This window comes from Manis pentadactyla, chromosome 3, assembly GCF_030020395.1.
Source record: "Manis pentadactyla isolate mManPen7 chromosome 3, mManPen7.hap1, whole genome shotgun sequence".
In the NCBI taxonomy this organism is placed as follows: domain Eukaryota; kingdom Metazoa; phylum Chordata; class Mammalia; order Pholidota; family Manidae; genus Manis; species Manis pentadactyla.
The window spans coordinates 195,383,369-195,407,832 of record NC_080021.1 but is presented as its reverse complement, the minus strand read 5'-3'; the positions used below and the strand labels follow the sequence as shown (position 1 = coordinate 195,407,832).

Genomic DNA, 24,464 nt, shown 5'->3' with positions numbered 1-24,464 from the left:
GGTGATTCTGATAAAATACACAGCCTACATGAAGTACGGGTCCATTTCAGTGATCTCCATGTAGGGCACACACACCTAAAGGAGTATTCAAGAGGGTCACCTGGGACTTCTATTTATCTTTCTCACATATTTAAAGGTTCTTTTATACTATGCTTTATAATGCATATTTTAGTAACAGCTGTACATAAATCATTAATAAATAAATGTAAATATATTGGGGAAGTATTCTTAATTTTTCTTCTAATAGGATGCATGATTTAAGTTTAGACACTCCTTAATTTATCTTCCTAGAGGATAAATTATTGGTGATATAGTAGAAGAGATTCATGTACAGCGTAGGATGTGAGAAGTGGCAATGAAAAGACGATAGTTTGGAGTCAGAAGTATGTAGATTTGAATCACAGATTTAATACTTAGCTTTGTGACTCTAAGTAAGTTCATTTAACCCTCCTGAGTCTGTTTTTCCATCTTTAAAAGAGGCTAAATAGTACATTCGTCCCATAATTGTTAAAATCAGCAGCATTCTGAAAGTACTTAACACGGTGCCTGGCAATCTTAGTCTTGCATTTACGATGTCCTTTCCCCAAGGAACCAAGTTTTGAGAGATTTTGTTTACCAATAAAATAACATCTACAAATAATAATTCATGTTCTCATTTGTTACTAAACAAAGCCAAATAAACTATCAACTAGGACATACAATTAATGTTAGAAAAGTATTATCAGAGATGGAAAATAATTTCACAGAATTGAAGAGATTTTTGCATAGTTTTGTATAGTTTTATTAGGGAAAATAACCAATATCTACTAGACTTAACAAAAGTTTAAGTAGCATGTAAATCTTCATTCTTACCTTTGAGGACCCTACAGACCAGTGATCACAGGTCCCAAGCCACTAACTACAGAAGCTAAGGGCCCTTTCAAACTTGAAAACATTGTGGGCTACATAAAAATGGAATCCATGACATTATCTTAGTTTTCTTTTTAAATTCAGGGTTTTTAAATTTAAATTTTAAATTTTGAGATAATTTTGAATTCATATGCAGCATTATTTCATGTACCATGTCTCCTGTTCCCTTCAATGGTAACAGCTTGTAAGACTATAGTGCAATATCACAGCCAGGATACTGACATGGATGCAGTCAAGACACAATCGACATTTCCACCATCACAAGGATCTTTCATTTTAACATTTTATAGCTACCCTTACTTTCCTCATCTCTAAATGGGTGACCACAAATCTGTACTCCATTCCCAAATGTTGTCATTTCAAGAATGTTATTTAAATGGAATAATACAGTATTTAATCTTCTGGGATTGGCTTTCTTCATTCAGTAAAGTTCCCTCAAGATTCAGCCAAGTTGTTGCATGTTATCAGTAGTTTGCTCCTGATGTTATGATCTGATGATAAACTATTTCTGCAGACATTTAATTGTAATGAAAGAACCTCATTTCAAAAGATGTACTGTATTCTGTGATCAGAACCATGTTTTGAAAACAGGAAAACTAAATAATGTTTATCTTAGTATATTGGAAACCCAGAAGATTTTGTTTTTATTTTTCTTCTTTTTGGATATCTTGATTAAAAAGTAGTTTACCTTTCATGGCTTTAAAAGTAATCTTTTTACAATATTATAAATATTATGTTTTTCAGAATTATACCTTTCTGGAAAACAATTTGGCAATGCACATCAAGAACCCTATTATATACTCTGACTCATTAATTCTACTTCTAGGATTCTGGCTTCAGGAGGTACTGTGGGCAAGGATTTGTATACAAAGGTTTCACTGCAGCATAATTTATATTAGTAAAAAATTGAGAACAGTTAAGTCTAATAAAAATCAGGGGCTTGGTTTAATAAATGATGAGACAATAATTGTATAACCATGTTTAAAACATTTTTAATAAAATAGGAAATGTTCATAATATAATATGAAAAGAAAGATATAAAACTGCTTTTTCTACTAGCTTTTAAATTCTCTCTCTTGACTAGTATATAACTAGAATCCAGACTAGCCCCTAGGACATTACTAGTAGGTACCATGTTTAAAACATTTTTAATAAAATAGGAAATGTTCATAATATAATATGAAAAGAAAGATATAAAACTGCTTTTTCTACTAGCTTTTAAATTCTCTCTCTTGACTAGTATATAACTAGAATCCAGACTAGCCCCTAGGACATTACTAGTAGGTACTTTATAAATATTTGCTGAATGAATAAAAGATTATGGTAAACCTAAAAAAAATTTTTTGACAGGTTACTAGGCTGCTGAAAAACTCAAATCCAATTTTAAAACATTGTATTTTATTATCTATATATTTTTCCATTATAAAAGGAATGCATACTTAATATAGAGAAATTTACCTTATTATGGTAAATAAAGTAGGGAGAGGGTTTTGGAATCACTCATTTTCAAAATCCAGTGACAATCATTATTAACATTTTGGGATATTAACTTAATTTAATTTAATTTAATTCTGGCACATTTTTAAACAGTAGTGTACTAGTCTAGTAGTTTTACTCAGCCTTTTCACTTATATGCATTACATGATTTTATAAATTCAATAAAAAAACATGGTTTAATAGGTAAATAATAGTCTGTTAACTATTATTTCTAACCATTTTTCTATTGTTAGACAGTAAATTGTTTACAACTGGTTACTATTATAATGTTCTTTTTCTGTATTTAGAATTACTTCTAGCAGTGCTTTACCACCACCAACCACCAGAATTACTGAATCAAAAGACTTTTTAGAAAAAGGTCCAAGGGTGAATTTAATGTCAGTTGAAGCAATTAAAGCACATAGTGACTGAACACTTAGAAGTCAGACAGACCTGAGTTTGAACTCCAGCACTGCCACTTTCTAGTTCTCTAAATTTGGGCAACCTACTTAGCTCTCTGAACTTTGGTTTCCTCTGCTAGAGAGTGAAGGAAATAGCAGTAGCTCGCCTCTCAGGGGAGGACCTCATATAATACTTCACATAAAGTTCTTTCCTCAGTACCTGGTGCCCAGCAAGTGCCTCAATCAGAGTTACTAAAATCACCATTAGGATCAAACACTGCCACTTAGAATAATTTTTTCCATTATTCCTCTGTATGACTTACTTCCCTTTTATTTTAATTGCATTGTGTACATATGTTTTTAAGTGGCTTCGTATCTTTCTTAACAGTAGAGACAAATTATAAATGTATAAAAACCAAAATGAACATAAGAATATGAAGCCTTCCTGAATTAGTCATATAGCATATAAATAGCAATAGTTAATAACAGTGCCAAACTGTATTCAGTCCTTAACATGGATTCACTCATTCAATTTTTACTATAAGAAATTTCCTCTTATTGTAAAAACATGACAAGAACAAATCCAAGTCATAATGTAAGTTTAATTACACATTTTAAAAATATCATACAGTTTTATAACTCTTCTTAGATGACAGCTGCCTAAGAACTTAAAACCACACAGTGCTATCAATGCCTCTCGACACCAAATATTTTTTCCTTTCCAAAGACATCTTAAAAGCACAGTGGCTGGAGTAGCTTAATTGTTCACTAGTAAGAGATTATTTAAGAACAGCATTTGATGGAATATTGACTAATATGATAATGAATAATTATGAAGACTCAGAACAATATGAAAAATGATATGATATACTGTGAGGTGAAAAGGGAAGAACATATAGGCATGTATTCTATGATTGTTATACTATAGAAATACAAGCCTATGGAAAACACTGGTAGGGAATATATAAAAACGATTGTTAGGTTATAGTGGTAGTGCCTTTTTCTTAACTCAATTTTTCAAATTTTCTGAGTATTTTATGGTTTGAAATACAGATGTGATGAAACCCAATTAAAACATTATTTTGCAGATTTTAATAGTATAGAATAACTTACCTTCTTAGACACCTTTAGGGTTAAGCTTCATTCCCTGACAGGTCTGTTTTAAAGGGGTTTATATACAGTAACTGACAGCTAACATTCATCAAGGACTTACAATGTGTCAAGCACTATCTTAGGTACACTACTTGTATTAACCAGACCAATCCTCACAACTATAGGAGTTTGGCTCTATGATTATCCCAATTTTATAGATGAGCAAACTGAGGCACAGAGTGGTTATGTACCATGCCTCAGGTCACACAGCTAGTAAGTGACAGAGCAGGACTGAACTCCAGGCAGTTCAGGCTCCAGATGCAGTACCCCTAACCACTATGCAGACTATTTCCTAATTATTCACAGTTCAAAAAGTGTAAGGAGAAAACATGGGCAAATTACTTAACTGCTCTGTGCCGGTTTCTGCATCTATAAAATGAGGATAATAATGTAACTTGCTTTATAAATTTGTTGTGAGGGCAAAAAGAGCATAATACCTACAGAATACTTGGGACAGTACTTGACATATATTAAAGGCTTTGTAAGTGCTTGCTTTGCATTACATTGTTGTTCATTTTTTGGTGGGCTACGTAGTTTTAGAATAAAGAGTGAATATATCTATATATATTATAAAGTTACTATATGTCTCAATAACATAGTTGGTCTTACCTTGCCTAAGAACAACATGAAATCCCCCACTGTGTTGATGGCAGCCACTCGCAAAGCATTCTCCACAAGAATGACAAAGGCATCCTTCGCTGAGGTGCAGAAGTTGGTGCTATTGATAGCTGTGGCTGTGTATGCATTCTGGACAAAAGCATAAAAAACCCCAATATTTTCATCATTCAACGTAATCTTCCTTTGTTAAGATACAAACCAAACACAGTTAGAGGATAGCTTGTATAAATATATGGCTTTGGTGAGGTACAGTTTAAGCACAAGGAAATAAGAGATAATAAAATAATAATAATATGGTAAAAAGGAGCTTTTCAGTTAGATTAGCTTTGGTGCTTTAAAAACACTGATATTTATGAAAACACACAAACCTTTCCAACATCTATAAACTTCCTTCCTGTCTTAGCAAATCAAACTTAATTTAACCTTTTGTAGACATCTCAGGTTCATCACTACTAATAACAGTGATGCATTATCACCATTTCAGTGATGCCTTAAAACCTACACAAATTTGTAAAGGCATCAGATTGCTGTGCTGTTTTATCTGGACACCTACGATCATCTTGGTGCTTTCTTCTATGCTGTCACTTCTCATGGCTGTTGTAGAAGACAGTTATTTGTTGCTGAACACTTTATGCCCCTGCCTCCTAGGAGCAGGACACCAACTCCCCATTGAGAGTAGGTCCTTCTCTATTTTCTTAGAGTCTGCATGAGGCTGACATGACCTCCAGCTCTGGGGTCAGACCTTGACTGATGAAGGCAATCGTATTCTATCCACCCAGCCATGACTGGTTCAGGGACTGGCACATTAACAAATCAGAGCCAATGAAAGATGTTCCCTGGGGCTTCTGGGGAAAAAAGAAATTTCCTTTCTCTTCCAGGGCACTCCTGACAGACTAGCTCTTCCTTTTCCTGGACAGCCAGGTGTGAGGGTATGAATTGCCATGGCTGTTTTGCCAGCCTAATGGGTAGAACCTGGAGCTGCTGGAGGTCACAGTATGAAACTGAGGGTTTCATGGAAGTCAGAGCACAGAGAAATCAGGGCCTTATACTTGGTGACAGTGTTTGCATGATTAGGAATTAGCTAAATTTCTGCAATTCTCAGTTACAGATGCTAATAAATTGCTCAGAAACTCTTCCCTCTTCTCCCTCCCCCCTTTCTGACTCTTTCTCTTTTTTAGGACAGACTGAGCTGGCTTTCTGTCCTTTACAGTAGTACTAAGTCCCAGCTGACACATTTCAATTATACCTGCTTCAGCTTCCCCATCTCCTCCTTGCACCACTAGTCACAGACTTGATTTTTCCCCCTTCTTTTTACATTACATTCTAGAATAGCATTAGCATTTTCTGGGAAATGTGAATAAATACTACAATCAAATACATATAAGTCCTAGGAAGGGAATGGACTTTGACTAAAACTTAACCATCCTGAGGAATTTCGGTTGAGTGCTGACTTAAGAAACTGTTGGTGAGTCCAAATGTTGAAGTTGCTGGAAAACTGCTGGACACAAAGGGGCTACTTCATATTGTGTTGTCTATAAAGTTTTAAACACTGAGCTCAGGAGACACAGTCTTTAATTTATGAATGTTCCAACTGTACATGCTTGTTAGTTATTAGGAAACTTGTATGAGGTTTTTGAGCCATCAAAAATTTAATTTGCCATTATATGATTAAATTCATTGATTAAAAATGCAGAACATTCCTGGGCCAAGGAAAGAGTACTGTACTGAGTTGGTTACTATGTTTGGTTCATAAACTTTCTTTTAGTATTGGAGCAGTAGGAAATTATGGTGCTCTTTGAGAAACAGTATGATTTTAGTATATGAAATCCCATAGTATAAAGTAGGGTACCTTATTATCAGAATATACTGCTATATTATGTTGCAGATCTTTTTATCTCAAAAGCTAAAGTACGCAGCATTTTAAAGAACTCATAGTTAGGTTTTTCTGGTAACATTCATTTGCTGCTTGTTCTCGTATATTGTCCTCTGCTAGTGCCTCTTATCAGTTCAAAGATATCAGGCATCAAGAGTTAACTACCTAAACCCAGTGGTCCACATTTCTTCATCTTCCACAAAGCTTCTTTTGAAACATTGTCAATTGACTCAATGACATCAAAATAAATTCTTGGCTAATGGTACTTCTGTTGAAAACCATGGAGAAAGAGAGGTACAAAAATCTCAATCATGATATAAGTTGGTCATGGAGAATATAGTCAAAATGACCTCCTCAGGAAGAAAAATGTGTTTCACATCACAGCAGGCCAAGGAAATTTCCCTCCGATTCTATATTTCCTAGTCTAAAAGGATTCATACTAAGGTTCTCAAGACATTCTGAGGCCTTTGTGGCTTTCCCTATTACCATTCACTTAACATTCTGCAGACTAGTTCCTTGAGATTTTTGGAGCCCACCCACCTTCTTCTCAGATAGCCTTCCTGACCTTGAGCTAAACTACCCACAGAGAAGCATCAATGATTAACATTTAGCTCGCACCCAACAACTGCTTAGGCAGGACACAGGCTTAAGACTATTCAACTCCCAGAAGATAAAAGATGATCACCACCAGGAACCTTTTTAAAAGGATGCCTATTAGCTGTAGTAGTCCCTGGTTGCATTTTTATGTGACAAGATATAATTAAAAAGTATTGGTCATGTAGAAGAAAAATGTTAGGGCAGAGGATCACCATGCAGGTAACCTAGGCCTGCTTAGGCACCTGTCTCAGAATACGGTGTCTACATTTTCACATCTTTTCTTTCTTTATTTGCAGACTTAGAAATTGTCTTCAAGTTTAAAATCTTTACATAATAACTTACTTAACAGGGGCAAGTTAGATAGCAATGATAAGAAAATGGGGATAAGAATGTGCAACTATATGTGTGGATCATTATACATTAAATAAGGGAAAAGGAAATTAGAATTTTCCCTTTCTTATTTTGAGTGAACAATGGAGAGGGCACAAAGTCTAACTTATACCATATATTTCATTCAGTTTGGTTCTAAATACTTGGACTTCGAAAGGGTTATAAGAATTAAAAATATGTTACAAATCTGAATTTAAATGGACTGTCTTTTAAACTAGCACTTGTCTTAGTTTACAGCATGTAACATGAAAGTTTGAGATGTTTGCATATTCTTTATAATAAACTATACTTTAGTCTTATGTTGCACAAAAATGTGTATATATTTATATTGGAAGCAGTGTGATATCATGGCAAGAGCTAGGCAAACTTATATCTGAAAACTTCTTCTACCTCTAGGTCATGTGATCTGCCCCAAGATGTTACTTTCAATTTTCTCATCTATAAAACAGGGGAAATGAGCCTTCCTTACAGAGTTGTAGATAGAAAGTGATAATATATATTAAGTGCTTAGTATAGTATTAGGTAGTAGGTGCTAAAAAAACATTCTCTACAATTCCCACTCATACTATGTAGAGAAAAGCTTTATAATCTCAAAAGCTTATCAGCCAGTAAGCAGATACCCAGGTGGTTAAATGTACCACCTCCAAATAGTGTCAAAGTAAATCAAGGCCTGAGTAATCCAAGGCCCAAAAGAAACAAAGTCTAGTTCTAACAATCTCTTTACCTAAAGTGAATTCTATCTGTTGGATTAAATGTACAAGCACCTTCATGTCACATTAAGTAAGCACCTGCAGAAACAATAAGCAGTTTACAGTTTCATCTGTTTATTTGCAAAACTTGAGCACTTACGCTGTAAATATTTAATGAGTTATTTTCTACAACTAAAGCTCTTTCTTGAAGTCAGCTGTATTTTCCATGGTTTTTGGCATTGGAGCATGGTTTGGGATGATGGAATTTCATACTGTGCTGCAAAATGACCCTGGCCTACTCTACCTCCGTATCAATACTCTTCTGTACTATTATCCTCTAAATTCTCTAAGGCAATGTAAGAAACTGATGGCCCATGGACAACTGACACTGTGTGGCTCAAAGACCTATTTTAGTTACCAACATTTTAGTAGCAGGAGATAAAATGGGAACATCCAGAACTCTGGCTTCTCTTGGAAAACTGAATAGAAGAAAAATAGAAGTTAGAAACTATCTATAAATTCTCACATAGCAACAGTACACTAGAGCTAAGTGGTGACTGCCCTCTTTGGATGGAATATGAGCTCTCCAGTTTACCACAGTTACTACCGCTCTCTATTGTCTTGAACCCTGCCTGCTGTGCTCATCTGACTGAGTAATGTAAAAGACTTCAACAGGCCAGGGAGGGGTTTACACAGGTCCAGCCCTGCCCAAGGCTTTTGACTTTAGGTTGCATGTTGATCTTAGGAGTGACAGCAAAACAAATGAGAGGAGAAAAACAATGCAAAGGGACATTAACTAACTCATTGTTAACCATTTCTGAAGAGTATTAGACAAATAGAACTCTAAATGGGAGACTCTACAAGTAAAGTGTGAGCCACAGTACCTGGCACAATGTAAGTGCTCAATACAGATTAGCATTATTATTTCACTGTACTCTACTAAATACTCTAAGATAATTTCAAAGAGTAAAGAGGTGAGTAGACAAGAAATCTCTGAAAAGTAAAATGAGAGGGATTTGCATCATAAGATATTTGAGATATATAACAAAGCTATAAAAATGAAATACTGCAATATTGGTATAAGCATAGGCAGATCAATGATACAGAACAGAAAGTCCTGAGACAGACTCAAATATGATATATATGAATTTAATACATGATTAATTTGACATTTCATATCAGAAAAAGGTAGATTAATTACTAACTGGTTCTAGGACAATTGATTAAATCCTAGACAAACTAAAGATGTAAGTTTAAAATAAAAAAAATAAACCTCTGGATGACTGTAAGAAAAAAATAGAATTTTTATTTGATCTTGAGGTGAGAAAACCTTCCTAAGCAATTAAAGCCAAGTAAGAATCCATAAAAGAAAAGTTTGAAAGACCTGACAAGAGAAAAAATTAAACTGCTGTACATTAAAAAATATAAAAGAAACTAGTTAGGGAGAGTATTATAGAATATGAGTTGTCACTCACTAAGGACTTGCTGTGTCCAGGTACATGCTTGAAGCATTGCAGACACTCTCTTCACCTTCACTGCAATGGACACTACACACTATTATCATCCCTATTTTATAGGTGAGGTTTATAGACTATCAGACATTACTATACTGAAATGCACTATTACCAACTCTTCTCAAAGCTAGTAATCAGTATTTTAATGAAAATAACTGTTGTGTAAGCATGGTGAGATTATGGGTGATGTTATATTCTTGTTTTGGCTTTCCAAACTCTTTAATATTTTATATTACACTTATTTTTAGAGAAAATAGATACATCTTCAGAACTACCTTTTGGATGATCTTTGCCATAGCTCCCTTATCTTACAGTAAAACACTAGGACTTCTTTATAAAGAAAATAAAATGGTGGGGAGCACAGGAGAGCAGTAACATTTACTAGGTGCCTCCCAACAGCCAGGCACTCTAAGAGTTTATTTTTCTGCATTATATTTCATCCATAACTAATGGCTATGAGGATAGGTACATTTTTCTCCACTTACTGCAGACGGAAACTGAAACTCACTTAGCTTGCTATCAGTTACACTGTTGGGACTGGAACACATCTTCAACATCTGGATCTCTCCACTGTACAACACCTCCCAATTATCCACTGTACCTTCTCCAACAAGGCTATGAAAGTATGGACTCAATTCCATGTGTATGGAAAAACTGAACTTCATTTTCAGGAAGCAATGATCAATAATAGAGACAAAACGAAAGGTGTAAGCCAACTGTTATCTAGATGCCAGCTATGGCTTGATCTCTATAAGAGCACTAAGCTGCTAACTGCCTAATGTGTGTGACAGCACTGAGAAGAGTGCCTCTTCACGCCCCAGCAGACCACACACTTAAACCTTACTGCTTTTTTCGAGTTTTAGAAAAGTCTCTGGAACTCATCTATTCAGTACTGCCATGATCCCATTCATTTTAAATACTTCAAACAGATGGGTGCCCACCTAGCTCTGAACTATTTCACAGGAACAAGGATGAAAAAATTCCACTGGCAACTGATTTTTATGCTTAACTTGTCAAGCCCGGAAGTTTTCTAATGTCTTCAATCTGTTGACCTCATTTCAAATGAAATTCCTATGAAAACTGGAGACATGAAGCACCACTGGAAATCAGTTCCCCACAGCACAGTGCTTCGTATTCCCGAACTGAACTATTAAGAATTACTCTCCCTAAACCTTTACTCATTTGATTTTTTGCTATTTTAATGTCTTCCTTGAATCTTCAAACATCATGCCTACCTAATGAAGAGCTGGAGTGGACAAAAGCTGTACAAGAAAGAGCAGTTTGCAGCTTGAGATACATCTCAGGACTGTTGGTACTAACTCGCTGACAAATGCTTAGCTTGGGATGGGTTGAAAACTCCGGACTTTTTCACCTGGTTACTGAGCATCTTGACATCACGTGATTTGTTTCTTCCTTTGGTATAACTGCACATCTCCTTTTTGAGACTCTTTCTTATAGTTTTATATCACCTCTGTAGTCTTTTTAGACCCAAATATTCATTGATTAATAATTCATTCAGAAAACATTTAAAGACCACCTGTTGTGTATCAGGTACTGGGATAATTTCTGGAGAGACAAAAATAAGGTAAGATCCCTGTTTTTAAGAAACTAAAAGTCTAAATATGGAAAGAAAGAGGTAAACAGCTTCCACATAGTGTTCTCAGTATTTTCACAGAGGTATGAACTGGTGATGTGGAAGGTCAGTGGAGGGCCTGGGATAATAAGGCAAGGCTCTTTGAGGTGATACTCAGGCAAAATCATTAAGGATTAGGATCAGTAAGTGTTGGAAGGAAGTCATTCCAGGCACACTTGGGAGACTGTAAGAGCAGAAGGTGCCTGTGGGGAGGTGCAAAGATAGAGAGCTGGGTTCAGCATATCTCTCTGAGAATAAGCTTTTGGTGATGGGTAGAAATGTAATGGTGAGTACCTTCAGTGCATCCATCAAGTTTTTGATAAGGATGACTCAGTCCCAAAGCAAATTTTAAAGAACATAAGTTTTCAGATTGTTATGCTGTTGCTAACTATTTTAATAATGACCTTTCAAACACTTTACATCCATAGACTATTATGACCTACAAGAATGTATTTTGCCAATGAAATGTCACACCAACTTTTTCATATTAACCATAGAACTGCAAAAAAGTAAACTCCAGGCATGCTCAACATCATGGCCACAAGACTATCAACCGATGGCTATCTGTGAACGAATGGAAAGTACAACACTACCATTCAATCACTTAGAGACAAATGGTGAGAAAGTCAGTTTTTATCTTTGGTCTATTAGATGAGGGCTTCAGTACATTAGAATTAATTTTCAGAGAACGGAGAGAAGTAGTTATTAAAGGAAAAAAAAAAAAAAGAAGAAAAGATGCTCACAGGAAGTCCTACATGCTCAGACACAGAAAGACAGAGGACCAACCCGATCCCCTAAGAAATGTCCCATCAGTATCAATTCCTCCATTTGACCTTAGAAATAGCACTTCATTTAATATTCACCACACCATTATCACAGTCTTCGGCATTTGGACCAAAAAAAAAGTATCTGCATAGAAAGCACACTGGCTTTGAACAACTGTAGATGGTTACAAAAAAGAGTATCATAATGGTTTTTCACTAAATTAAAGCTTTCAAACATTTAATAGAAAGAACTATGGCTAAAATAAGGAGATTTTCTGGGAAAATCAAAGATGAAAGGATGTGAATTAAGGGATAAGAGATCAATGCCTTTCCTGAAAGATGAACCCTAATGATACTTTATCCATGTATTACAATTAATTAAAAATGCCTTGATAAGAACATATGTTACTTTAAAAAAATGAAAATATGATTGAAATAGATATACAAGATCAAGGCACAATGTACACCACCATGAAAAAACATAACATCTTTCAATTAAGCTCTTGGAAGATGAAACAATGAACATAACTTTGAAAATGAATGTTAGATTTATTTTGAAAATATTTTACCTGATTTAAATAATTTAGGCACTTTTCAAGACACCAAAGGCAACAAATGCAAGATTTCAGCACACATCGAGCACAAGCATTTTCCTGGAAAGGATGAAAAATGGAAATAATTTAAAAAATCAAAGAACCAAACCACCATATAGAATGTTAGAAAAATAAACATTAAAAAAATCACAACCTATGCTTCAAAGTTTCAAATGTTCCTGTTCTTTTCCCTTAAATTGCAATGGCTGAATTATTTTTAATCAGTTCGAGTTAACATTTAATTAGTACTTATTACATATAAAGTATAGGAAGGCATATGACCAGCAAGGAACTTATAATTTAGTAGGAGAGGAAAATAAAAAAAGCTAACCCTAAAAAGGTGAGAATCAGAATATGATACAGATATGAGTGCTATGAGAGTGGAGAACAGAGAACCAACATCATTTGGAAGATAGGAGGAATCAGGGAAAGTTTCTAGGAGAAGGTGGCATTTGAGTTAAGGTGTATTGAAATGTATGTTATTTCCACAGTCAAGGATAGAGAAGAGGTTCTACAGAGGAAGGTGTGTGAGTCAACACAGAGGAAGAGAAACACAGGACACTCTGGGAAACCAGTGATTAGAAGGATTTTGCCAGGGCATATGGGGTGCAAGAGTGGGAAAGAAGAGGGAAGGACTGGACTCTCCTTTGCAAGGAATTTGAAGAAAACATTTACGACTTTGGACTTAACATTGTTGGGAGCTTTACTATATGCAGACCTGAGGTCTGGAACGTGCCCACAGAAAACCCAGAAAAGTATTTTCTCCTTACCTTTCCTTTGAGCTGACTGTGAATGTACATAAGGATCATTCGTGGAATTTTGACTAATGTAATAATGAAAGACCCTTTTGCCACAGTACCGAGGTGATAACGAATAAGGCGATTCACCGATGCCAAAATAGGTGTAAATGGCAAATTCCTTTTATCCCTGTTTTAAAAATGACCAAGAAGACAATTAAAACATAGCCTAGATCAGGAGGGAAACACAGGAATGGTTTAGAGTTCAGTACAGTGAAAAATTAGTTCATTTTTCTTATTCTAGCTTCATGACAAAATGGCAAAGTAATATATAACTAATACAACTGCTACAGATGTACTATATAAAATTAATGTTTCATTTCTCCATAGTAGTTTCATGGAGTTCTTATGATCTAACATTTTAAGTTAAATTAAACTGTGTTTTGAAAGTTCTACTAGTAAATACTTAGGGCATTCATTTAATTCCAGAAAATGGAACTTAAAAAGATATTCAGTCTAGCCTGGCACCTCATTAAAATAGAAACCTGTAAGGCCCACAGCTTATATTCAGCTCTGAAGTTAGGAAAGGGAGTCACAACACTTATTCTGATACAAACAAATTAAACAGACTTGTTGTCTTTGATGGGCTTTTATATAAAGCAAAGGTACATTGTAAGACACTACTCCAAGATTTACTCATCTGCTAAATATGATTTAAGTTATATCATGACTTGCTGTTCTGATTAAGTTTTTGAGAAAGTTACAGGAAAGTATAAAGTAGCAACCTCCTATTTTCCTATCTCCCAGAATCATCAATAATAACATTGTCATATTCACTTCCAATTACTTTTTAAAGAAACGAAAACTCTTACCAGCCTGTCCCATTTCCTTCAGACATAATCATTTAGATGATCTTAAGTTTTGTGACAAGTATGAATTCTCACCTAGTAAAATAGTATGTTACCACGGCTCCAGCCACTGTCATCTGCTGACATGCCAGAATAAATTCACTGATCCAAATCAGGCCCACCACATGGTACCACCCCATGTACTGCAGAGGCCCAGAAACTCTGAACTCCACAAAGCCTTGGTCATTCTGAACAGCGCTGCCTAGGAAAATATCAAGGAAGGGAAGAAGCAGCACATAGAGTATAAACCAAAAAATAACGGCTATTTAAATGTAAGAGATGAATTACCAACAGTAGGTCCCTACCCCCTCCACCATACACCCCCACACTTTATGATCACAGTGCTATTTCATTCATCACTTGAAAGGTTGTGAAACCAAACATTATATAATTAAGCATTTTGTTTTCCTCAAAGGCATAATATATAGCTTTTAAAAGTTGTTCTATATGAATATAGTTCTTACCACGTTACCAGTTATTTAGTTCAGGCATGAATTTTCAAACATTTCACCTTTTTTTTTTATTCAGAGCAATTACTTGTCCAATAATTACAGATCTAAATTATTAGCAAAGTATAGAAGCTAATATTACATCCAACTGGTAGATGTGTGCTGAATGGCCAGAGAAGTTACATACAAGTTTACTCTCCTTCACTCCTCAAAGTTTACTCCATTCAGGCATTACCTTTAATATTAAGCAACAAGCAAGTCTGAGAGTCTAACTATAAACTGCATTATCACTAGGAGCTCTACCCAGATTCAAGTCATTTCCAGACTAGAAATCACTAAGGAAGCAAGTGGATTTTTGGCAGTAACTGGGGTTGAGGCAACTCCAGAGTGGTTCTGCATTCATTAGCTCATCTTAGAATGGATCCAAATGTCTGAGTTAGTACAGGAGTTCACCTCAAATCTACAGTGATCTCAACACTAGTCTGCAATTTCAGGACTTACCTGGTTTAGACTTAACTTTTCTAGGATGATCTAAAAGTCCTAAGTAGGGAATGTGTTATTGAAGAGCCATAACTAGTGCTAGTTCTGATGGCTATTAGACCTTAGTCAATAGACATCTTAAAAATTGTATCTTGCCGATGGTTTAAAATATGTTAGTGCAAATCAGATTCACCACTAATAAGGAAGCGACATGTCTTCTTACCAGTAGTACCAAGAAAAAGGAGTGTCATGACCCAGTATGCCCAAAAAAGGACAAGAGCGAAGAAAGTCCAGAAGGGTTGGAAGACTAGCAGGGGCAAGTGAATGAAGACCTTGCCAGCCACATGGAACAAGGCAATGGTGAGAGCAACACGTTTGCGCATAACCAACATTATCAGGAACAAGATAACCTGTATGGAGAGGATGGGAGGAAAGGTCACAGTTACTGTTAAAAGCAGTGAAAAAACTGAACAATGGTGGACAATTTTAACATAACTCTGCATTCCAAAATGGGAAGTGTTCCCTGAAATACCAGTAATACTTACCAATCTGTATTGCTTTTGTGGCACATCATTTTCATTTATATACTGAAAATGTCCTTTAAAGCTAAACATAAAATGACTTCTTGATTAATTAATAAATCCTCTAATTCGTCTACCTTTCCTTTCTTGACTTACTATGAATCAAATCATGTTGTCAGTCATAATGAGCCTTTTGATTTATTTGAATGGATATATGCTTGTCCTTCTGAAAATAGGGAAGAGGACCATATGCCATGACTACAAAAACAGGAGGTATTTCTATTTCATCTCCCTTATTGGACCAAGAGCTCCTTCAGAGCAGGGTCCATGTCAGTCACCCTTTGTCCCCCCTCACCCATCCTGGCAACTGGCACAGAGAACTTCCTTCAAGATGATTAATAAATATTTATATTATAAGAAATATCTTTTGGCACCAGTGGCTTTATGGTAGCTTTACATTTTGTTTCTAATGCTCAATAAAAAGCTTGAGATTGGTCCAAGAAGCAGACTGAGATTTTTTTCCCCCTTTTTTCAGAGAGAAGAAGGAGATGAACCACAGATACAAGTACTGATTATTTAACCAGATGTTAATTAGTAAAGCTCACCTATATTTTTGAAATAATGTTAAAAGAAAAGCTTAAAAGGGAATAATGGGGAAAAAAACGTGCACAAATAAATGGAACAATATGAGGTGGTGTATTTCTTAACATACTTTCCACAGTAAAGGGAACTTTTAAAAGGTAATTACATTATCCTATGACAGCAAGAAACACACTCTTCCTAGCAAATGATAATGTAAATATTTTAGGTGAAATCCTCTCTCAAAAAGTTGTTCTATTTGAATACTGCATCAGATTAGGGAGGCCTTGGGAAGACATTTTCCTGCCACATTCTGTGGGACAGATTTTATCTAAAGGAAATCAGGGTTAGGCATACAATAGCTACAGGTGAGTTTCTGCTTCATTAATGAGCTCCTATAAATAAAAATGTAAACCTAAAAGATAGACCTAGGCCTATACTCACTGTGAACACTGTAGCTGAGATGGCATAGATGAGGAGGGCCCGAAGATTGTCTTCAGCTATCTGAAGCTGTTCTGGAATAACTGTTTCTTTGGGAGACCTTCTTTGCCTTGCATACAGCCACCACAGTACACCTGTGCCCCCTGGGGACAAAAACAATTGTTTTTGCAATAATTAGCACAGGAAAATGTGTAATATAAATCCTTAATCCCCTGGACGCTTCTTATACCTCATTGTGGGACTAGCACAGCAGCAATCTGTTGGGCTGGGAGGTGTGTGGCTATAACTTTGGCCAGCATAAAGGAAGCTCTAATTCCTCCACAGTCATCTTCCACAATAGGCACTTACAAGTCTTTCAGTGTGGCAAACAAACTTATTGAGGAACTGGTCACAAGAGAACCCTAGCCTCTGTTTAAGTTGGGGAGCCTCTAAGAGGCAAATAAAGGTCACAGGAATCAGCAATGAAGATGAGAAAGGGCAAAGACCTATGTTGTACTTATCACAGTAACCTAAGTGCCTACTGCTGACAGTCATGCAGTTGATAAAATATTTGTACAATGAATAAATGAAGATCAAAAGAGTAGTTCCCACCAAAGGCAGGAATAAAGATAGGAAATCTCTGATGGAATGACAGCAGTGGGTGCTGGGGATGAGAACTTTATCTCCATCACTACTTCAGAGATCCTGAGAACTAGACTGAAGAGGGAGGCAAACCTGCTCCTTATCAGAGCACTGCATCACACACCTTCATTCAGTCCATTCAGCAAACATGCTGAGTGCCTGTAGTATCTACTGTTCTAGGTACTCAAGACAGACAAAAAGCCAAGTCCCTACCCTCACCTCTTCTGGAGCTCATACAGGAACAGGGAAGCAAAAAAATAAGGCAACAAGTAAGAACACAGTATATTAAGTCTAAGAAAGAAGTATCCTGGTAAGAGGGATGCAAAGTGCTGGGGCTAGGAAAGCATCACAATTTCTATAAGGTGGGTAAGCAAGGCCTCACTGGTGAGATGATATATGAGCAAAAGAACCAAAGACAGGGAGAAAGCAACTGATGAAATTATAAAGGAAGAATATTCCAGGCAAGAGGTAACAGCAAGTTCTAAGATGCTGAAATGAGGCATGCCTGGTGTAAAGGAGGAGGCCATTGTGGCTACTGCAATGAGTAAGGGGAAAAGTAGCAAGAGATGTGGGCATCAGGGGAGCTGGGGACCAGATCACACTGTAAGGCCTTATAGGCCATTGTAAGGATGGGGCCAGTTCAGAGTAGAAATGTGTATATATAAGTGGACAAGATAAATGCCTGGGAGATAAGAACCTGGGCTGAGGTCTAGGCAAGCCAACCTGATCTCTACCTGCTCTCAAATAGAACGAATGGTGTCAAAGGGAAATTCCAACACTACCTGTTGGCAGATACTGAACATAAATTTTTCTTCTATTAAGTATGAGTAAATAAACACAACCTAGAGCCTATGAAAAATATTTCAGAAAAAGAGAAAGACTTCCATTTTAAAATCTTGAAGGTACAAGACAATTGTTTGGAAAACTGTTTAATATCCTCAAAAATATGGAATAAAACAAGTTCTCTACAAACAGGAATAAAAAGTTATGAGAGAAAGGCTGAAGTTCAAGGAAAATAGAATGAGATAATAATGATGACATCAAGAAGGACATTGATCCTAACAGCCATATTAGATAGAATTTATTAAACCTCTAGATTTGTGCTAGGAACTGCACAGTAGGTACAATCACAATATTATTAAGTGGGTATTATTAGCTCTACTTTACAAATGGTGAAATTGAAATTTAGGAAAGTTAAGTAGTATGCCAAATGTCACTTACCTAGTGAGTGGCAGATTTGGGATTCAAATCTACTTTTATTGTAAAAACTATTCATCTGTTGACTGCATGTTTGTATTCCCCCATAACTCTTGTATTAAAATCCTGATCTCTAATGTGATGGCATTTAGAGATGGGGCCACTGGGAGATGACCAGGTCATAAGAATGGAGTCCTTATAAATGGGATTAGTGGCCTTATAAGAGTGACCTCAGAGAGCTCCTTCCCCACTTCTGCCACATGAGGACAAAGCAGGAAGGTGGCTGGAAATAAGAAGCCAGTCCTCACCAGGCACTGAATCTGTTGGTGCCTTGATATCAGACTTTCCAGCCTCCAGAACCATGAGAAATAAATGTTTATAAGGCATCCAGTCTATGGTTCTTTGTTACAGAAGTCCACACTGATTAAGACACCATCTAAACACAGAATCAGATACGAAGGCTACAACCTGAAATGAAAAGAACGATGGCCCGGAAAAGGAAGAACTACAAATAAGATGAATGGAAAGAACCAAACTAGTACAGAACTGATAGTGAGGAAGAGTGAATCAGCAAAATAGAAAATGAACTTGAAGAGTTCTTTCTGAATGTTAAGAACATGAACAAGAATGAAAATGATAATTTAGGAGATACAGCATAAGAAGAAAACCACTGGAACAGAAAGAATAATCGAATAAAGAAATAAAGAAAACTCTTCAAAGTTGAAAAAGATTCCCCCCATCTCACAAATAACCTTAATTAAGATTCAGAACTGATTAGATATAAGGTTATGGGCAAAGGAACAACATTTATCTAGTTACCAAGTTCTTTTCTGAAATAAAGTACAGACACAGGGAACATATTGTACCTCAAGAATTTTTTATGCAGCAAATTCAATATTCACATATAAAGCAAAGACAACCTTAGATAATCAAGAGTTGAGAAAATAAATGACCCACAAGTCCTTCATAAATAAGTTATTTAAATTCAGATTCCAGTCAAAACAAAGATGAACTGAAATTAAGAACTCAAGAATAAAGTTTTCTGAAAATAGGACCAGTAGTTCTCACAAAAACTAGGACAGGAGAACTTCAGAGCTAAAAAGTAGGAATGGACAGAAGAGAGTAAGGTTGGAAAGGGAGAAAAGTTTATGGTAAATTTAAAGGAGACAAGGGAAAAACTCAACATTTATCATTTCCATTCAGCCGTTAATAGAAATTATCTAGGATTCTAGACTGAAGAACATTTTCTGAAAATGTATAGTTACCAACTGTAGAAGTGATAATAAAATAATATCACCATCCAATGCAGGGGTGAAAAAAAGCAAAACATAGTTCATATAGGAAAGAGAGAACAAAATAAAAAATATATATTTAAGAAAAACATAAAACAGGTATCAGTAAGACCACATATATATGAGATAGGATTATTAATATAATGAGGTCAAATTCCCCTACTAAAACACTTTCACACTGGGCTGAAACATTTTAACTTAAACACACACACACACACACACACACACACACACACAGAAAAGTTCTGGATTTCAAATGTTCACAGTGATGAACTGAGGGTAGAGTCCTAAATATAATTATGAAATTTAAAAAGACAGAAGTAAATTCTCTTTAAAGAGAAGATGTAGCATATGAAAATAAAACTGTTTTCCTTTTTTATCTATTTATTTCTATATTTCTATTTTGTACCATGGAAGCAGTTAGATACTATGAAGAGGTGTCACATTTATAATTGGGAGGGGAGAGATTTTTTTTATCAGACAATAAACACAGAAATCCTGGAAGGTTTCATCAGAAACAGTAAAACAAAAACAGAAAACAAAATGATGTCATTAGAAAAACAACTAATAAAATCTAAACACATACACAAAATTATCCTGCCAGAGACACTTTTCAATCAGCTAGAACTTAAACACCTTAGAATGGCTGATTCAGGCCTTAAACAAGTGCAAGTTAAAAGGAAAGGGTCCCTTCACTTGCCAGGCAGGGAGCACTGGAAGAATCAAGCAAAAATTAAAGAACAAGAAGTGGAGCCTCAATCAAATGCATTCTTTCCTCTTGGATTCTTTCCCCAAAACTGATACTGACAGAAAAATGTTAGCTTTCTTTAAAAAGTATCTCCACATACTTTTATTCCAAATGCCATTGACCTTGCTATTTTATCTGATACAGTGAACTAACTTTAATGTAATCCGTTTACTAGTCTTTTTACAGCTTACCAATGAATTAAAAAGCCTTACTAAAGAAAAGTTATTTAAAATAATCAAAGTAGTTCTGAACTTAAGGAAAACCAAACTTTCTCAATTCTAATTACTAAAAACAAAGGAATAAGCAGCTTACCAAGTGAACCCAGTATGACCAGAATGGTTAAGATCCACACAAGCACTCTTGATATATACCTGATTATCACCATCAAAATCATGGATAGAACTGCAGGGAAGATAGAGAACATGCAGAATATTATTTGGAAACATTGGAAAATGCAAAGAGAAACTTTCAATTGTTTTCTCATAGGGATGTACTTTGTTGCTACTGACAAGCTCATGATCCCAATTTAGGTAAGAAAGGACACTGGCAGCTTTTGCACTTTGACTGGGGCACTTCTGCCACTTGAATAGCATCACTTGAAAGCATAGCCTCCTGACTGTGGGTTTATAAACAACAGAAAAGAATACATGCAAATGCACATGGTGACTCAAAAACAGCACAGAACTGTTGTGGACTCACCACGGGAAGACAGCAGAACTCACATACAAACACACATGCTCACACACAAAGTGTAGAGGATGACATGTCATGTTGGTGACAGAAGAATTATCACACGCAGACAGAGATCAGTTAACCTGGGTGCTACACTTCCTTGAGTTACCTATGCATCTCAGGACCAACTTCTGTGAGGGTCAGTCCACAAGCTAGATGGCATTTTATCTTTTTCTGGTCATTTCTCCTGTAAAACTCTGGTTTGCCCCTTACAATAATACCCTGAAGCCTTCTGAGGCCAAAATTCCTCTGACTTTACTTCTCAACTGGGGTCAGAGGTCTTGATTGAGAAGCTCTTAAAAAAGGAGCAAAGCTTAGTTTGAATTATTTAGCCAGCTCCTCTCCCAATCTCACACTAAATTCCAACATGCTAAAATTTAGAGCAAAAACCTCAAAAAAGTAACTGGGAAGATTTAACCCTTGCACAGGGAAATTCGTTTCTGAAATCATAATCTGTTTATTTTTAATTATGTCAAGGCCTGTTTCACGAACAAATGAACAAAGATCTTTTCTAATAAAGAGGACCATTCTAATAAAAAATGGAATTCCAATGGCTGGACAACATTATTATCACTATTATTCAGGTTTGAATTTTTTTTTCTTGGTTAAAGTATTCACCTATTTCAGAAACCAAATACTTTATAAAATCAGACTAATAGTTGCTTCTTTGGGCCATTTGCAAAGCCAAATAAATGGTTGGGATCTATGACTAAGTAACATTATTAAGGTACTCACTTTTGCAATAAGTGTACAGGAACCAAAAACAGATGGGAGCGTTTCAAATATCACAGACATAGCTTTTCATATGGACAGCATTATTTCAATTTGAGTCAAGTACTACCTAAGTAAAAGGAAAATACTCTCTAATGACAACATGGAAATACACTAGTCTTCCCAATGGCTATAATTGTTGTTAACAGCATAAATATTCATTTTACTTATATGATGAAATAGTTGTTTGGTTCCTACCACAGTTAAACTTCTCCCCACTAAAAGGATCTATACATTCTGATATGGCTACATATAGTTCTGGGATAGTATAGGGAGTTTACATCTTGAAAATAACATTTTTATTGATTATCTTATCTATTTATTGACCAGAAAACTCAATGGCTAACAAGTGGAGATCTAATTTTTCCAGCAATACAGTGATATTATGAACTGTAGCAATGACAAAAAAACTACATATTTCTGAAATGATCTATCAGAAATGTCTCCTTGATGGAAATACATAAGAGAACATGTGGCCTATTTTTAGAAGCAAATAAGCCTTTTTGGCATCATGACTTAAAAACAAAAGGGTATTGATTCATTAAAGAAGCCTCCTGCTATTAAATTAGAAGTTATTATAGACTTAATAACCAAAGTTTGGGAAAACACCAGTTTTCTCCAATGAGAGAAAAAGAAGGGAAATGAGTCTCAGATATGTATATACATATACATAAACGTGTGTGTGTGTATATATATACATATGTATGTATATTTAAAATATGTATATACTTATAACTATGTAATTGGAAACAATTATTTTGGCTATGGGAAGTTAAACATTTTACAGGTATCCCCAGTTATATTCATATTTTGGTGAAAAGACAGAACAGTCTTCTACTGCAGTACTATGCAATAGCTAATAACGAGAAAAACAATTACCTAGTGATAACAAGCAAAGTCCCAATATAATTTCTTTGCTGGTCATTACTCCACTAATCAGCCTGTGTAAGACACTATTGTCACTGACAAAGGTGATCAGGGCCTCTGCAAACTTGGCATAGCAGGAAATGTTCACAGGAGCACAGCGATGGAAGAATGGAATAGGTGCACTGGTGACACAAGAAAAAAAATCAGAAAAAAAATTACTCCTACTTAATATAAATGCCACATCAAACACACAAATGAAAGGTGATTATGACTGCAATACACTCCACCCTCCGCACATCATATGGGAGCTAAGAGCTGTGAACTTAATGCTATGAAGATGACTGTCATGGGGAGTGATGCCAATCTTATCACAAGCCTTATTAAAGAGGATGGAGTGCATGTTCCAACAGAAGACATTACTCACCCCTTCTGAAAAGAAGCACACACACACACACACACACACACACACACACACACACACACACACACACACACACATACAAAACCACCAAAAGCAAAAACAAACACTTAAAGTCCTCAGCCTATGCATCTGTGAATCAAGGAGCAGATGAAAAAACTTAACAAACATAGTTCATTGAACTGAAAATGAATTTTTGCCATAAGCTATTTAAAAATTAAAAAACACGTGCTTCTGCTTGAAATGTGCCACCGTTAATAGAGTGTTTCTTTATCAGAACAGTATACAGAACCCTTGGTTAGAAAAGGTGTTTGGGGCACAAACTTACTAACTCTCATATAAATTAGACATGCTGAGACATCAACATACAGCATAGTATGGAAACACTTACGATGTAATAGTGGAAGGGAAATAACCAAAAATTTATATCCAATGTGATGACTACATCTCTGTATAAAAGATATACACTTAAGAATGAAAATATAAGAAATACAAACAAATGAAAAACCTCTGATTTGTTACAGTCATAGGATTCTGGCTACTTTCTTTTCTTTTTACATGTTCTTATTCTTATGATGAGATTATTTGTGTCAAAAAAAGAGGTAATTATATCAGGCTTTTATTGATTGCAGCTCTTACTTGGGAAGGAACATAGTTATGTGTGAATGGTAACATTAACCTGGTTTGTTCTAACATGGCTCTTCTACTTTAGCTTCTCAGAACATAGTATACATCTGATCAGTGAGGGATTTCACACAAAGCTCTGTGAGTATGTGCTCAGTTGTAATTTGGATTCTAACAGAGCTCCTATGTGTGCCCATGCACAAATACACACTTATGTGTGTATTACATTAAAACTAAGCCATCACTAACATGAATCCCACATTTTCAGAATTATTTGTAGGACTATCAGTCATAGCTCTAACATAACATTTTTGACCGTAACAATGTAAGTGTGTTTTCACCCTTGGTTGGCACTGTATTTTGTTCAAATTAGTGGATAAGATTTGCGGTTAACCACCAAGTTCCAAGGTTTCTAATCTCAGCAAAGCAACTTTGTATGACCTGAAACAAAACACTATTTTTGTATCCTT

The 24,464-nt window shown here is 35.6% G+C and overlaps 1 protein-coding gene across 4 annotated transcripts in view; it reads right to left on the bottom strand.

Annotated features, from left to right (window-relative positions):
- Window positions 1-24,464, bottom strand: part of SLC44A1 (solute carrier family 44 member 1) — a 178,020-nt gene that overhangs the window by 48,567 nt on the left and 104,989 nt on the right. For all 4 annotated transcript variants that reach the window (XM_036903292.2, XM_036903291.2, XM_036903289.2 and 1 more), the window contains exons 6-13: window positions 22,965-23,134; window positions 20,895-20,984; window positions 16,728-16,867; window positions 15,407-15,593; window positions 14,291-14,456; window positions 13,380-13,536; window positions 12,586-12,669; window positions 4,548-4,685 (exon numbers count right to left, since the gene is read on the bottom strand). In XM_036903292.2, the coding sequence (XP_036759187.2) occupies window positions 4,548-4,685; window positions 12,586-12,669; window positions 13,380-13,536; window positions 14,291-14,456; window positions 15,407-15,593; window positions 16,728-16,867; window positions 20,895-20,984; window positions 22,965-23,134 (1,132 nt within the window). The remainder of the gene's footprint in view (window positions 1-4,547; window positions 4,686-12,585; window positions 12,670-13,379; window positions 13,537-14,290; window positions 14,457-15,406; window positions 15,594-16,727; window positions 16,868-20,894; window positions 20,985-22,964; window positions 23,135-24,464) is intronic.